The 14,488-nt window shown below is 40.2% G+C and overlaps 1 protein-coding gene across 1 annotated transcript in view; it reads right to left on the bottom strand.

The window, feature by feature from the left end:
• The window catches only part of LOC117525749 (VPS10 domain-containing receptor SorCS1), a 509,976-nt gene that overhangs the window by 266,326 nt on the left and 229,162 nt on the right, over positions 1–14,488 (bottom strand). The window contains 1 exon segment of the mRNA XM_034187684.1: positions 6,928–6,995. Within this exon segment, the coding sequence (XP_034043575.1) occupies positions 6,928–6,995 (68 nt within the window).

Raw genomic sequence — 14,488 nt, 5'->3', positions numbered from 1 at the left:
CTCACCAGCAGCTGCTCTTGGGACACTGCGCCCTGTCCATTCACCGCCCAGACCAAGGTGTCACTGTTGTTTCGTGTTATGTGGTCATTCATTTTAGTTATTTGTTATGTATTTGTGTATGTAGGTATTGTCGTGATTTTATACCTGTCCTGGTGGTGGTCTCTGTGTTTTTATGTGACACATTGTGTGCACTGAGCCCGTCATTTCCAGCTGTCAGTGTACTGCGATCAGCTGACAGGTGCTTCCCCATGCTGTGTGCGATCAGACGTGGCTGTCTGGCTCCCGTGTGATCATGTCTGTACATACATATCCCATCCGGGGGCTGAAACACACGTACACCACTTTTTTTTTGGGGGGGGGGGGGGCACACATGCACACGTGCAATACACATGCACGCATCATGCGTGTTGTTTTTTGCAACGCCACACTCGTGGGGGCACTTAGACAAATTTCACATCCAGCTCAAAAGTGTCTGCTGACTGTTTCCGTGCTGACAGCGTGAATGGCCACACATTTCTAAGTGTCAAGTGAGCGGTATTGGATGTTCGTGTGTGTCACCTGGAATTTGGCCAACACCTGCATGAGAGGGATCGAATGGGCTCTCACAGGGCACTCTCTGTCTTTCAGCCACTGGTGTGCGCAAATAATTGTAGCGACAGGTGTACGAGGCATTGGAGGCACTTCAATTTTTCAGGAATGGCGTGCAATTCTTCCTCCGTGCGCTAGTCGGCTTCAATCTTGTTATGTGTGAAGGGGCCCTAAGGAGTAATCTTGTAGTTTACCTCATGTTCATGTTTTTTAGTTTCATTTGTACTTCACCAAGCTGAAAAACCAGTGTGTCTGATGTATTTCAGTTAGCTACATTTGCCCTATTGAGATATCCCATAATCCCTTGTATGCCAGAGAGGCACTGTAATCAAAACAACATGGAGAAACCACATGTCAATAATTGCAAATGAACATTATACTACCAAAACCTACATTTTATACCTTTCATAAGACTGCATGCATGAGAATCCCCGGACTTCACTTCACTTTCTCCCAGAATGACATGACCAGCATGAGACTGTGGCTCAGAGCAGGTCTCATTGTACATAACTGTGAAATCACTTGAGATTCTCACATGTTTACATAATATAAACACAATAACAACGTCTAACAAGCTACATATATTCACAAGAGTTGGCTGTCTGAGTGGTGTCCAAAAAATGAGGTGGGCTTCATAGATAATTGGCAAAGCTTCTGGGGGAAAACCTGGTCTTGTTAGGAGAGACGGCATCCACCCACTTTGGATGGAGCAGCTCTCATTTCTAGAAATCTGGCCAATTTTCTTAAATCCTCCAAACCGTGACTATCCAGGGTTGGGACCAGGAAGCAGAGTTGTAGTCTTACACACCTCTCTGCAGCTTCTCTCCCCCTGCCATCCCCTCATTACCCCATCCCCGTAGAGACGGTGCCTGCTCCCAGACCACCAATAACCAGCAAAAATCTATTTAAGCATAAAAATTCAAAAAGAAAAAATAATATAGCACCTTCAATTGCACCACAGACTAAAACAGTTAAATGTGGTCTACTAAACATTAGGTCTCTCTCTTCTAAGTCCCTGTTGGTAAATGATATAATTGATTAACATATTGATTTATTCTGCCTTACAGAAACCTGGTTACAGCAGGATGAATATGTTAGTTTAAATGAGTCAACACCCCCGAGTCACACTAACTATCAGAATGCTCGTAGCACGGGCCGAGGCGGAGGATTAGCAGCAATCTTCCATTCCAGCTTATTAACTAATCAAAAACCCAGACAGAGCTTTAATTCATTTGAAAGCTTGACTCTTAGTCTTGTCCATCCAAATTGGAAGTCCCAAAAACCAGTTTTATTTGTTATTATCTATCGTCCACCTGGTCGTTACTGTGAGTTTCTCTGTGAATTTTCAGACCTTTTGTCTGACTTAGTGCTTAGCTCAGATAAGATAATTATAGTGGGCGATTTTAACATCCACACAGATGCTGAGAATGACAGCCTCAACAATGCATTTAATCTATTATTAGACTCAATTGGCTTTGCTCAAATGTAAATGAGTCCACCCACCACTTTAATCATATCTTAGATCTTGTTCTGACTTATGGTATGGAAATAGAAGACTTAACAGTATTCCCTGAAACTCCCTTCTGTCTGATCATTTCTTAATAACATTTACATTTACTCTGATGGACTACCCAGCAGTGGGGAATAAGTTTCATTACACTAGAAGTCTTTCAGAAAGCGCTGTAACTAGGTTTAAGGATATGATTCCTTCTTTATGTTCTCTAATGCCATATACCAACACGGTGCAGAGTAGCTACCTAAACTCTGTAAGTGAGATAGAGTATCTCGTCAGTAGTTTTACATCCTCATTGAAGACATCTTTGGATGCTGTAGCTCCTCTGAAAAAGAGAGCTTTAAATCAGAAGTGCCTGACTCCGTGGTATAACTCACAAACTCATAGCTTAAAGCAGATAACCCGTAAGTTGGAGAGGAAATGGCGTCTCACTAATTTAGAAGATCAACACTTAGCTTGGAAAAAGAGTCTGTTGCTCTATAAAAAAGCCATCTCCGTAAAGCCTAGGACATCTTTCTACTCCATCACTAATTGAAGAAAATAAGAACAACCCCAGGTTCTTTCAGCCACTGTAGCCAGGCTGACAAAGGAGTCAGAGCTCTAGTGAGCTGAGTATTCAATTAACTTTAACTAGTAATGACTTCAGACTTTCTTTGCTACAAAATTTTAACTATTAGAGAAAAAATTACTCATAACCATCCCAAAGACGTATCGTTATCTTTGGCTGCTTTCAGTGATGCCGGTATTTGGTTAGACTCTTTCTCTCCGATTGTCCCTGTCTGAGTTATTTTCATTAGTTACTTCATCCAACCATCAACATGTTTATTAGACCCCATTCCTACCAGGCTGCTCAAGGAAGCCCTACCATATTTAAGCTTCGATCTTAATATGATCAATCTATGTTTGTTAGTTGGCTATGTACCACAGGCTTTTAAGGTTGGCAGTAATTAAACCATTACTTAAAAAGCCATCACTTGCCCAGCTATCTTAGCTAATTATAGGCCAATCTCCAACCTTCCTTTTCTCTCAAAAATTCTTGAAAGGGTAGTTGTAAAACAGCTAACTGATCATCTGCAGAGGAATGGTCTATTTGAAGAGTTTCAGTCAGGTTTTTAGAATTCATCATAGTACAGAAACAGCATTAGTGAAGGTTACAAAGATCTTCTTATGGCCTCGGACAGTGGACTCATCTCTGTGCTTGTTCTGTTAGGACCTCAGTGCTGCTTTTGATACTGTGACCATAAAATTTTATTACAGAGATTACAGCATGCCATAGGTATTAAAGCACTGCGCTGCGGTGGTTTGAATCATATTTGTCTATAGGTTACATATTGGTTCATGTAAATGGGAATTTCTTCACAGACTAAAGTTAATTATGGAGTTCCACAGGTTCTGTGCTAGGACCAATTTTATTTCACTTTATACATGCTTCCCTTAGGCAGTATTATTAGACGTATTGCTTAAATTTTTCATTGTTACGCAGATGATACCCAGCTTTATCTATCCATGAAGCCAGAGGACACACCAATTAGCTAAACTGCAAGGATTGTCTTACAGACATAAAGACATGGATGACCTCTAACTTTCCCTGCTTTTAAACCAGATAAAACTGAAGTTATGTACTTGGCCCCCAAATCTAGAAACATGGTGTCTAACCAGATCCTTACTCTGGATGGCATTACCCTGACCTCTAGTAATACTGTGAGAAATCTTGGAGTCATTTTGATCAGACATGTCATTCAAAGCGCATATTAAACAAATATGTAGGACTGCTTTTTTGCATTTACGCAATATCTCTAAAATTAGAAAGGTCTTGTCTCAGAGTGATGCTGAAAAACTAATTCATGCATTTATTTCCTCTAGGCTGGACTATTGTAATTCCATTATTATCAGGTTGTCCTAAAAGTTCCCTAAAAAGCCTTCGGTTAATTCAAAATGCGCAGCTAGAGTACTAACGGGGACTAGAAGGAGAGAGCATATCGCACCCATATTGGCCTCTCTTCATTGGCTTCCTGTTAATTCTAGAATAGAATTCTAAAATTCTTCTCTTACCTTATAAGGTTTGAATAATCAGGTCCCCATCTTATCTTGGGACCTCGTAGTACCATATCACCCCATTAGAGTGCTTCGCTCTCAGACTGCAGGCTTACTGTAGTTCCTAGGGTTTGTAAGAGTAGAATGGGAGGCAGAGCCTTCAGCTTTCAGGCCTCCTCTCCTGTGGAACCAGCTCCCAATTCAGATCAGGGAGACAGACACCCTCTTACTTTTAAGATTAGGCTTAAAACTTTCCTTTTTGCTAAAGCTTATAGTTAGGCTGGATCAGGTGACCCTGAACCATCCCTTAGTTATGCTGCTATAGACGTAGACTGCTGGGGGGTTCCCATGATGCACTGTTTCTTTCTCTTTTTGCTCTGTAGGCACCACTCTGCATTTAATCATAGTGATCTCTGCTCCCCTCCACAGCCTCTGCTCCCCTCCACAGCATGTCTTTTTCTGGTTCTCTCCCTCAGCCCCAACCAGTCCCAGCAGAAGACTGCCCCTCCCTGAGCCGGGTTCTGCTGGAGGTTTCTTCCTGTTAAAAGGGAGTTTTTCCTTCCCACGGTAGCCAAGTGCTTGCTCACAGGGGGTCGTTTTGACCGTTGGGTTTTACATAATTATTGTATGGCCTTGCCTTACAATATAAAGTGCCTTGGGGCAACTGTTTGTTGTGATTTGGCGCTATATAAAAAAAAATTGAATTGAATTGAATTTTAGGCACAATATACAGTAGTGTTCAGAATAATAGTAGTGCTATGTGACTAAAAGATTAATCCAGGGTTTTGAGTATATTTCTTATTGTTACATGGGAAACAAGGTTCCAGTAGATTCAGTAGATTCTCACAAACCAACAAGACCAAGCATTCATGATATGCACACTCTTAAGGCTATGAAATTGGGGTAATAGTTAAAAAAAAAAAAGTAGAAAAAGGGCGTGTTCACAATAATAGTGGTGTGGCATTCAGTCAGTGAGTTTGTCAATTTTGTGGAACAAACGGGTGTGAATCAGGTGTCCCCTATGTAAGGATGAAGCCAGCACCTGTTGAACATGCTTTTCTCTTTGAAAGCCTGAGGAAAATGGAACGTTCAAGACATTGTTCAGAAGAACAGCGTAGTTTGATTAAAAAGTGATTGGAGAGGGGAAACCTTATACACAGGTGAAAAAAAATTATAGGCTGTTCATCTACAATGATCTTCAATGCTTTAAAATGGACAAAAAAAAACAAAAAACAGACACGTGTAAGAAAATGGAAACAACCATCAAAATGGATAGAAGAATAAACAGAATGGCAAAGTTTCACCCATGATCAGCTCCAGGATGATCAAAGACAGTCTGGAGTTACCTGTAAGTGCCGTGACAGTTAGAAGACGCCTGTGTGAAGCTAATTTATTTGCAAGAATCCCCCGCAAAGTCCCTCTGTTAAATAAAAGACATGTGCAGAAGAGGTTACAATTTGCCAAAGAGCACATCAACTGGCCTAAAGAGAAATGGAGGAATATTTTGTGGACTGATGAGAATAAAATTGTTTGTTTTGGGTCCAAGGGCCTCAGACAGTTTGTGAGATGACCCCCAAACTCTGAATTCAAGCCACAGTTCACAGTGAAGACAGTGAAGCATGGTGGTGCAAGCATCATGATATGGGCATGTTTCTCCTACTATGGTGCTGGGCCTATATATCGCATACCAGGTATCATGGATCAGTTCGGATATGTCAAAATACTTGAAGAGGTCATGTTGCTTTATGCTGAAGAGGACATGCCCTTGAAATGGGTGTTTCAACAAGACAATGACCCAAGCACACTAGTAAATGAGCAAAATCTTGGTTCCAAACCAACAAAATTAATGCCTCGCAGATGTGAAGAAATCATGAAAAACTGTGGTTATACAACTAAATACTAGTTTAGTGATTCACATGATTGCTAAAAAGCAGTTTGAACATAATAGTTTTGAGATTGTAGCATCAACAGCAGATGCTACTATTATTGTGAACACCCCCTTTTCTACTTTTTTTTTTACTAATAGCCCAATTTCATAGCCTTAAGAGTATGCATATCATGAATGCTTGGTGTTGTTGGATTTGTGAGAATCTACTGGTACCTTGTTTCCCATGTAACAATAAGAAATATACTCAAAACCTGGATTAATCTTTTTAGTCACATAGAACTACTATTATTCTGAACACTACTGTACAAAGAGTTTTACCTTGTGATGTTGTCCATGTGCAGTGGTTAAATTGCAGCGTTATCTGAGTGTCCTGTAGCAGTTCACCATGTTATTGTTGACGAAATCTCTGAGATTTTGTAAGATTTGTGCGAGATTTGAAACCTCAATAGGGCAAATTGCTAAAAATACTTTTCAGCTTTTTGGTTTAGACATCATTCTTTGAGGAATGAGCACAAACTATGTTCCTTCCTAACAGGCATGTACAGAAATTACATCAGAATCAAATCAAAAATGGGGCTGAAGCTGTGAGCAAGACTCTGCTGTGTTCAAGGCTGGTCAAGGTAGTTTGCTGGATTATATAGTATCAGCTCCAGCAGCACTGATTAGTTGCTTTCATGTGTGAGATTTCTCATGCCCACAGACATTAAAGCCATTGAGGACGGCTTCAAGATTATCACTTGAAAGATGTTTGTCCAAGAGTGAAATATTTCGCTAACTCATTTATGAGCTATCAAAATAGTCTATATTAAAATATTAATATTAAATATGTGTCATGCACAGAGCACTTCTCTTTCTGATCATTTGCTCGTGCTGTCGAGACCTCATGGGGTTGTGATAGTCTTACCTCCACAGTGAACTCTCAGTGACACTGTTGAGGTTGAAGTCAAACAACTTGGTCAGCATCAGGATGACCTGCAGAGCAAAAAACCAAAGACCCGGTGAACCAAAGGGTTTGCAGACAGACTGTCATCAACGCTTAAAACAGCAAGAAAGAAAACAAACAGCAGCTACATAATGAACAGATGAACACAACTCACTATCAAAATCTCACCATTTGTTTTGCACCACTGACCAAATGAAGAAACTGATCCAAATTATTCTGCAGTAATAACCCTTGAAACAGCATTTAGGAAATAATTAGACTTTTATACCTTGTGACAGTATTCCCATCAGGAAGCGGTCAGACGTAAATGTAAAAAAATCAGTTTTGTTTGATCAACATATTTAAAAAAAAATTGTCCAGAATCATTTGGCAACAAAAACAAAATGTTTTCATAAAGTGAAACCAAAAATCCTGAATTAAATTGCATGCTGGACACAGTCATTGGCACCCTTAATGAATTTACAGTAAATCACTTTTACAGCCAGTTTTATTCAGATAAGTCAGAAAATGGGAACATGAACATTTCCAAGTCAATGAGTATGTCTTAGACATCATTTACATCAATCATTAAGTAAGACGAACAGTATGGACTGTGCAGTAAATCTGCCTGGCGGAGGCAGTTCTCAAAAAACTGAATTAAGACTTAATACACACTGATTTTCCCTTTCATATGGCTAGCATACTGGCATAGTATGTTACTATGTTGTTTACTTTTTGAATTCATTTTATTAGGAATTGTTTTCGTAATTTTTGTCAGTATTTGTGTCAGTAGCATGGCCCAAGCAGAGGGTCACCCCTTTGAGTTGGTCTGCTTGAGGTTTCTTCCTTACCACTGCCGCCTGTGTGCTTGTTCTGGGGGTTGGTAAGGTTAGACCTTGCTTGTGTGAAGCACCTTGAGGCAACTTTGTTGTGAATTGGTGCTATATAAAAAGAAATAAATTGAAATTGAATGACTGTGCAAGAAATAGACTAGTGAGGGAAGACATATTTACCATATTGTTTGTATTTCCTAAAGCAATTTTGTTTAATCAAATAGTTTTAAAATGTCTAAAGTGATTTGGCAACAAGAACATTTTTTTAAAACTATTTTGATTAAACAAAATTGTTTCGCATTTTTTTGCGAATAAATGTCTGAACGATTTGGAGCTTTGCTGCATCAGTTTTTTCAGAAACTGTGAGAGACCTCCAGGTGGCCACCATTCGGAAAATTCAGATGGCTTTCAGGGACCATTTTATGGGGATTACACAGATTAAGGAGTGCTCCAGCCGGTTTAAAGACCGCCTACAGTGTCTGAGAGCACGGCGCACTCTGAGCGCCGATCGACAGGCTCAAAACCCGCTGAAACAACCAGATCATTTCCAACGTCCGACCCTGCCCGCTGCACTTTTAAATACATGCACCCGTCACGGAATGAATTACAATAAATTTGTGCTCCCATGATGAAAATTTTGCACTTATTGTGACAATATGATGAATCCAATAGATTTCCTGCTGCTGAATCACGACATGCCGTGAGCCTGGGTTGGGCAAACATCAGCTATGACATTGTGGATGTGTAACGCATTTCTCTGGACATGATTAACCTTCAGGCATATACGACGGCTAAGACCAAGCTTTACTAAATTATAAATAATTTTTGAATGATATGAGATAGAAACTTTTTTTTTTTTGCTGAAAAGTTAACTCCACAGACTTTTGAGCCAGCCATCGGCCATCTTTGTACTCCTCGTAGAAGCTGTGTGATGACATGCGCAATGTGAGTGTCCAATCGGAATTGGTTCACCGTCACATGGTTTTCCAAAATCCAATTGTAGGGCAGATTTACCTTGCGTGAAAAGCCAAAGATCATTTTCAGGAGTGATATGTTACTAGTTGGCCCATTTGAATAGCCCCCTGGGTGCTCCAATGAGTACATACTATTAGTACATACTCAGTGCACCCTGTGCCATTACACACAGTGATCAGTGAAAGCAGGAGCACACAGAGAGCCTCTGATGACAATCTCACGTGCTCAAACAGTGTGTGTAACTATCAGGATTGCTCTACTAGTTTGCATGTGAATGTTACTGGATAACTCTGTTGCTTTCTCTGCGTAAAGCACTGTTTACCATATCAACGGACAACAAAACGCATAGACCATTTTGTATATATTGTTCAAAATGTGCATTTGTGTTTATTGTTTGAATGTTTCTGTTGTACAGTCTTTCACACAAGACCTCAAATTACCTTTATAAAGTGTCAAAACAGTTGTTTATTATAGTTTGCTCTGTGTTTTGAATAAATGTGTGTGGAAAATTATTTTTCACTTTATTTTTTCCTTGCCTATTTTTGATTGTAACCCTTTATTAAACTTATAAAACACAACAAAAACATATATATTCTGAAAGCACAGGTTGTCCTGAAAAAAGAGACATAAAACCTGATTGTGGGATGCAGGGAGAGCTGTTAATGGCAATAATAAAACATTTACGCCAAGCGAGTGAACTGTCCAAAAAATTCCCTTAGACCCCAGAGGGTTAAGCATCAAGGTGCCTCACTGTTGAGGACCCCAGCAACTGGAGGAAACCGGTGGGATGGGGGGGGGGGGGGGGGGACAACATTACACCTAACTGTGAAAAAAAAGGTTTTGATAAACCAATTGTCCAGGACCCAGGATGGTTCTGTGGTGTGGAAGTTGCGACGACGCCAAAGTGTTGCATGCTCCCTAAAGTCTTAAAGTAAATATCATCAAACACAGACTTTTGTGCATCTGTGTGGAGATGTACTTTGTTTTCTGCAGCACCGATCACTGCATAAGAAGAGCTGACAGTGTTGTAACTGAGTCTGAGAATTAAAATGTATTTCTACACCCACACTGCTGAGAGCTTAGGAACTCTATTTTTCATACGTACTACTGTACGCTGAAATATTTTAATGACTCAATCATATCAAACTTAACTAAGCAGCCCATTGTAAACACACTTTATTTCATTAAACCCTCAAGATGTTAAAACAGGAGAAAGTGGGTCAGCCAAAGTGTTCAGGGAAAAACAGAGACAGAAACATCACACGTTTTGCAGCAAGCATAAAAGAAGTAAAGGGGCCCAGAAACTTACAATCTATTTATTTTGTGACTGGAGGTGGTTTTGAAATGGATCAGGCTCTGCAGAAGCAGACGAGGCAAGACATCTTCACAGGGATTGCAGCAGTTTCAGTTTAATATAGTCTAGTTGAACAGTTAACTTACTTCCCCGGATCACGAGTTGTGTTTCATTTTGATAGTACTGTGTGGAAATCCCCACGGATAATAAGCGCCGACTTTGACAGTCATTTAATGAAACCTGTGTGCGGCGTGGGCAGCCTGCGGCGTGACGGTCAGGTGGTATCGTAGGGGTGAAGGAGAGACGCGGCCACTGGAGGAACGTTTATTCACATAATGCGTTGCTTGATTCGGTGGAACATCCTTATCTACGACGGTTGCTATGGGGGAAAACTGGTATGTACAAAGGAGATGATACACAATGATGCATCCAAGTGCATGGAATATAATAAACAACCCAGGGCTGGTACAATTTATAGTGGTTGCCTTTAAGGCTGGTTTCACGCTGCGCAGCGCCAATATCCAACTGTTTCCCCTTGGCCTGTCTGACTTTGATACCTCTGCTGCCAGTTATTGAACTGCTGTATGACTTATGTGACTTTGTGAAACTGTTCTGCCAGCATGGGGTTCCAAAGCGTACAAGAAGAGCACATGCACCTTGGGTAGGAGAATTACGTTGCGAGGTTGGGGCTCCGTTGATCAGGCCTTTTAAGTACGCACCAACATCTGCAAGCCGAGAAACGCTTGAAACACCTGGTGCACTCTGCCAAACAACACGCAGGATAACAGCTCGTGAGAAAGCAGTGATTAAGAGTAATTGAAGGAAATGGGCCGGGTGTGTTCAGTGTGTATCCTGGAGAATGAAGAACCTTAAACATTCAAACTACACCTGTGCATGCTAATGACCCAAAGCAAGCATTTAGCTGCCCAGCTGGAGGCTGAATTCACACTCGCACCACACAGCCTTTCTCTTCTTCTTCTTCTTCTCCTCCCTGCAAATCTTTGTGAAAATGCAAGCTGTAACATCACAGGCATTGCCTATCTGTTAAATTGGCTGCATAAAAGACATTGAAATATGAGGAATTCCATGAGAACATTATTTTAATATTATACAGATGTTGAAATCCATAAGATAAACATAACACTGGTCAACATGATTTTTCTTGTATGGAGTTTTTCCAATGGATTTTGGGTAATTTGGGGGCATTGAATCTGAATCTGGTGTTAGTTTTTTTTGCCAATCACATCACATTTTTGAGATATAAAAACCTATTTCTCGTATCTCGCCATAAATGATATTACGGCTCCAGTTCACATTTTGTGAACCTATTTTTAAAAACTATGCTGTTGAAGCTGCATTTGTGCACGATTAGTGGCGTCAAACTTGTAAGTGAATGAGCAACTTGAGCGTAATCCATCAATACAGAACACGTAGATTGCAAAAAAAAAAAAAAAAAAAAGTGATGTGATAGAGGAAATCTGAGGACAGATTTAGATTCAGCACCCCCAAAGTTAGTCCATGCCAGATTTTTTTTTTTTTTTTTTTTTTGACCAGTGTTATTGATTGATGTATTCACTTTTTTCAATTAATGGATTAATATATGAATTACAATAAATGATCTGGTTTTATTTTCATGTTTTGGCACGATCTGTTAGTCAGCATGCATGTTTGTTTGTTTTTTAAAATTATTGCATTTTTCACCTTTAGCTCAATCTAAAGCACAGTTTACATTGCAGACTCTAACTTCACATATAGCAGTCCTATGGAGACAGCTTAGCATACAAAAGGGTCAAGGTCATAAGTAGGGATGGGTATTGATAAGATTTTATCGATATCGAAGCCATTATCGATTCTGCTTATCGATCCGATTCCTTATCGATTCCCTTATCGATACCTCTTGTGAATTTTGTATTAAAAGTAGGCTTTACAGGTTTTCTATGTATTTCATTGAGTCTTAAAGTAAATAAATATGAAATTGGTCACTGTATCCTTGATCTCTGGACATAAATAAAAATAAACAAAATGGTGTTTCGCTTTGAAGTTATTAATTGCGACTGGATTCTATCATTCTAACTTCACCAGAGAGCCGCGCAGTGTTTGGAGCTGTGTGAACAGAACAGAGGATGATTCTCGTTTCTTTCTCGCAACAAGACAGGAGTCCCAGTTAGTAACTTTAATCCGCACAAAAGTGACTGACAATTGACATATTCGGGGATGAAAGTGGTGAAAAACAAAAAAGCTGAAACACAAAATTACCCCCCAACACCAACTGCACAAAAATGTTTCAATTCCAGAAGCTCTGAAATGCAATCTGGGACTATTCCAGACAATAAACTGCAGTGAGTGCATTTTGGTGAGAAAAAAAAAAGCCTTCCTTATTCAAATTCATTCCAGTAGTATTCTGCTCTTACTAGGATGCAGCAGTTTTCTAGTTTGGCAGATAGTTCTGGGGGAAATCACTGAAGAAATTAACAAATTGAAAATATGGTTTGACCGAAACAAACTGTCATTAAACTTAAATAAAACAGGGATGAAATGGAGGTGTAAGAGTCACTAGGTGTTCACAGGAAACACTTATTTATTTCTGTATGTATGTATGTATTTATTTATTCATGTATGTTCATTGTTAGTTGGTTTTATATTTTCTGTTGTGTTTTTATTCAGGTTCTTTTTGTCTCTTTCTCTAAAATTGTATATAATCATTAGATGAGTTATTATTGCTATTATTGTTGTGGTTGCTATTATTATTAATATATATATAAAAAAATACAATTTGTAATACATTTGACTCTTTTACGACAACAAACGCTTTTCAGCAGCAATTGCTTAATGCGAACTTTAACATTGAAAATGCCATAGACATGCTAACGTGTTAGCATTGGTCCCATTTTTAAGTTATAAAATATATCTATCAACTGTTTCAGAAGACCATAACAGGTCGGTTTAACATAAAAAAGGTAAGTAATACTCACAGCCATATGCTCTTTAGGCTTTTAGTGGGGGAAAAAGAAAGCGAAAGAAAAAATGAATCAACAAAGCAATGATCGAAGCACTGCCTCGATCTGCGAATCAATGCTTCGATTGGTTCAAGGTTCAAAGCAAAGCCGCGCTGCAGGAAAGTTGATTACAGACCCGCTGCAGGGTCTGTAATCAATGTAGAGAAATTCTAATTTTCCTGACAAACACCCCCCAAAACAACGGCCACTCTGAAGGACTGATAAGGGAATTGTTAAGTAAAAAGCATATTGATGTTGGTGGATCGAATCATTTCTTAACGATACCCGAAAGGAACGGGTTCTCAATACCCATCCCTAGTCATAGGAAGGTCAAACACATAATTCATGAAAACAACTTTCCTAGACCAGCAGGTCTCTTCCTAGAGCCGGCCGCCTGTCTAAACTGAGCAATCAGGGAAGAAGGACCTTACGAGGCCTGTCAATAAAGTATAGGTCCTTTTTATTTTTTTCAAAAACTATATGGATTTCATTCATATGTTTTTACGTCAGACATGCTTGAACCCTCGTGCGCATGCGTGAGTTTTTCCACGCCTGTCGGTGACGTCATTCGCCTGTGAGCACTCCTTGTGGGAGGAGTCGTCCAGCCCCTCGTCGGAATTCCTTTGTCTGAGAAGTTGCTGAGAGACTGGCGCTTTGTTTGATCAAATTTTTTTCTAAACCTGTGAGACACATCGAAGTGGACATGGTTCGAAAAATTAAGCTGGTTTTCAGTGAAAATTTTAACGGCTGATGAGAGATTTTGAGGTGATTCTGTCGCTTTAAGGACTTCCCACGGTGCGAGACGTCGCTCAGCGCTCTCAGGCGCCGTCGTCAGCCTGTTCAAGCTCAAAACCTCCACATTTCAGGCTCTATTGATCCAGGACGTCGTGAGAGAACAGAGAAGTTTCAGAAGAAGTCGGTTTCAGCATTTTATCCGGATATTCCACTGTTAAAGGAGATTTTTTTAATGAAAGACGTGCGGACGGGTCCGCGCGTCGGGACGCAGCCGCCGTGACGCTCCGCCACAGGAAAAACACCTCCGTTGGAAGCCTTAAGGACAAGTTGGAACATGTCCTGCTGTTAAACAATTTCTCATATACTCACTCCACTGAAAGCCATCAAAAGCCGCCTGGATTTTACAAATGGTTATCAACACGGAGGTGTTTTTCCTGTGCCGCCGCACCGCGTCGGCTGCGTCCCGATGCGTGGACCCGTCCGCACGTCTTTCATTAAAAAAATCTCCTTTAACAGTGGAATATCCGGATAAAATGCTGAAACCGACTTCTTCTGAAACTTCTCTGTTCTCTCACGACGTCCTGGATCAATAGAGCCTGAAATGTGGAGGTTTTCAGCTTGAACAGGCTGACGACGGCGGCTGAGAGCGCTGAGCGACGTCTCGCACCGTGGGAAGTCCTTAAAGCGACAGAATCACCTCAAAATCTCTC

Source organism: Thalassophryne amazonica, chromosome 15 (genome assembly GCF_902500255.1).
Source record: "Thalassophryne amazonica chromosome 15, fThaAma1.1, whole genome shotgun sequence".
Taxonomy (NCBI): Eukaryota; Metazoa; Chordata; class Actinopteri; order Batrachoidiformes; family Batrachoididae; genus Thalassophryne; species Thalassophryne amazonica.
Note: the sequence above shows the minus strand (reverse complement) of the source record. Positions and strands in the feature narration are given on the sequence as shown.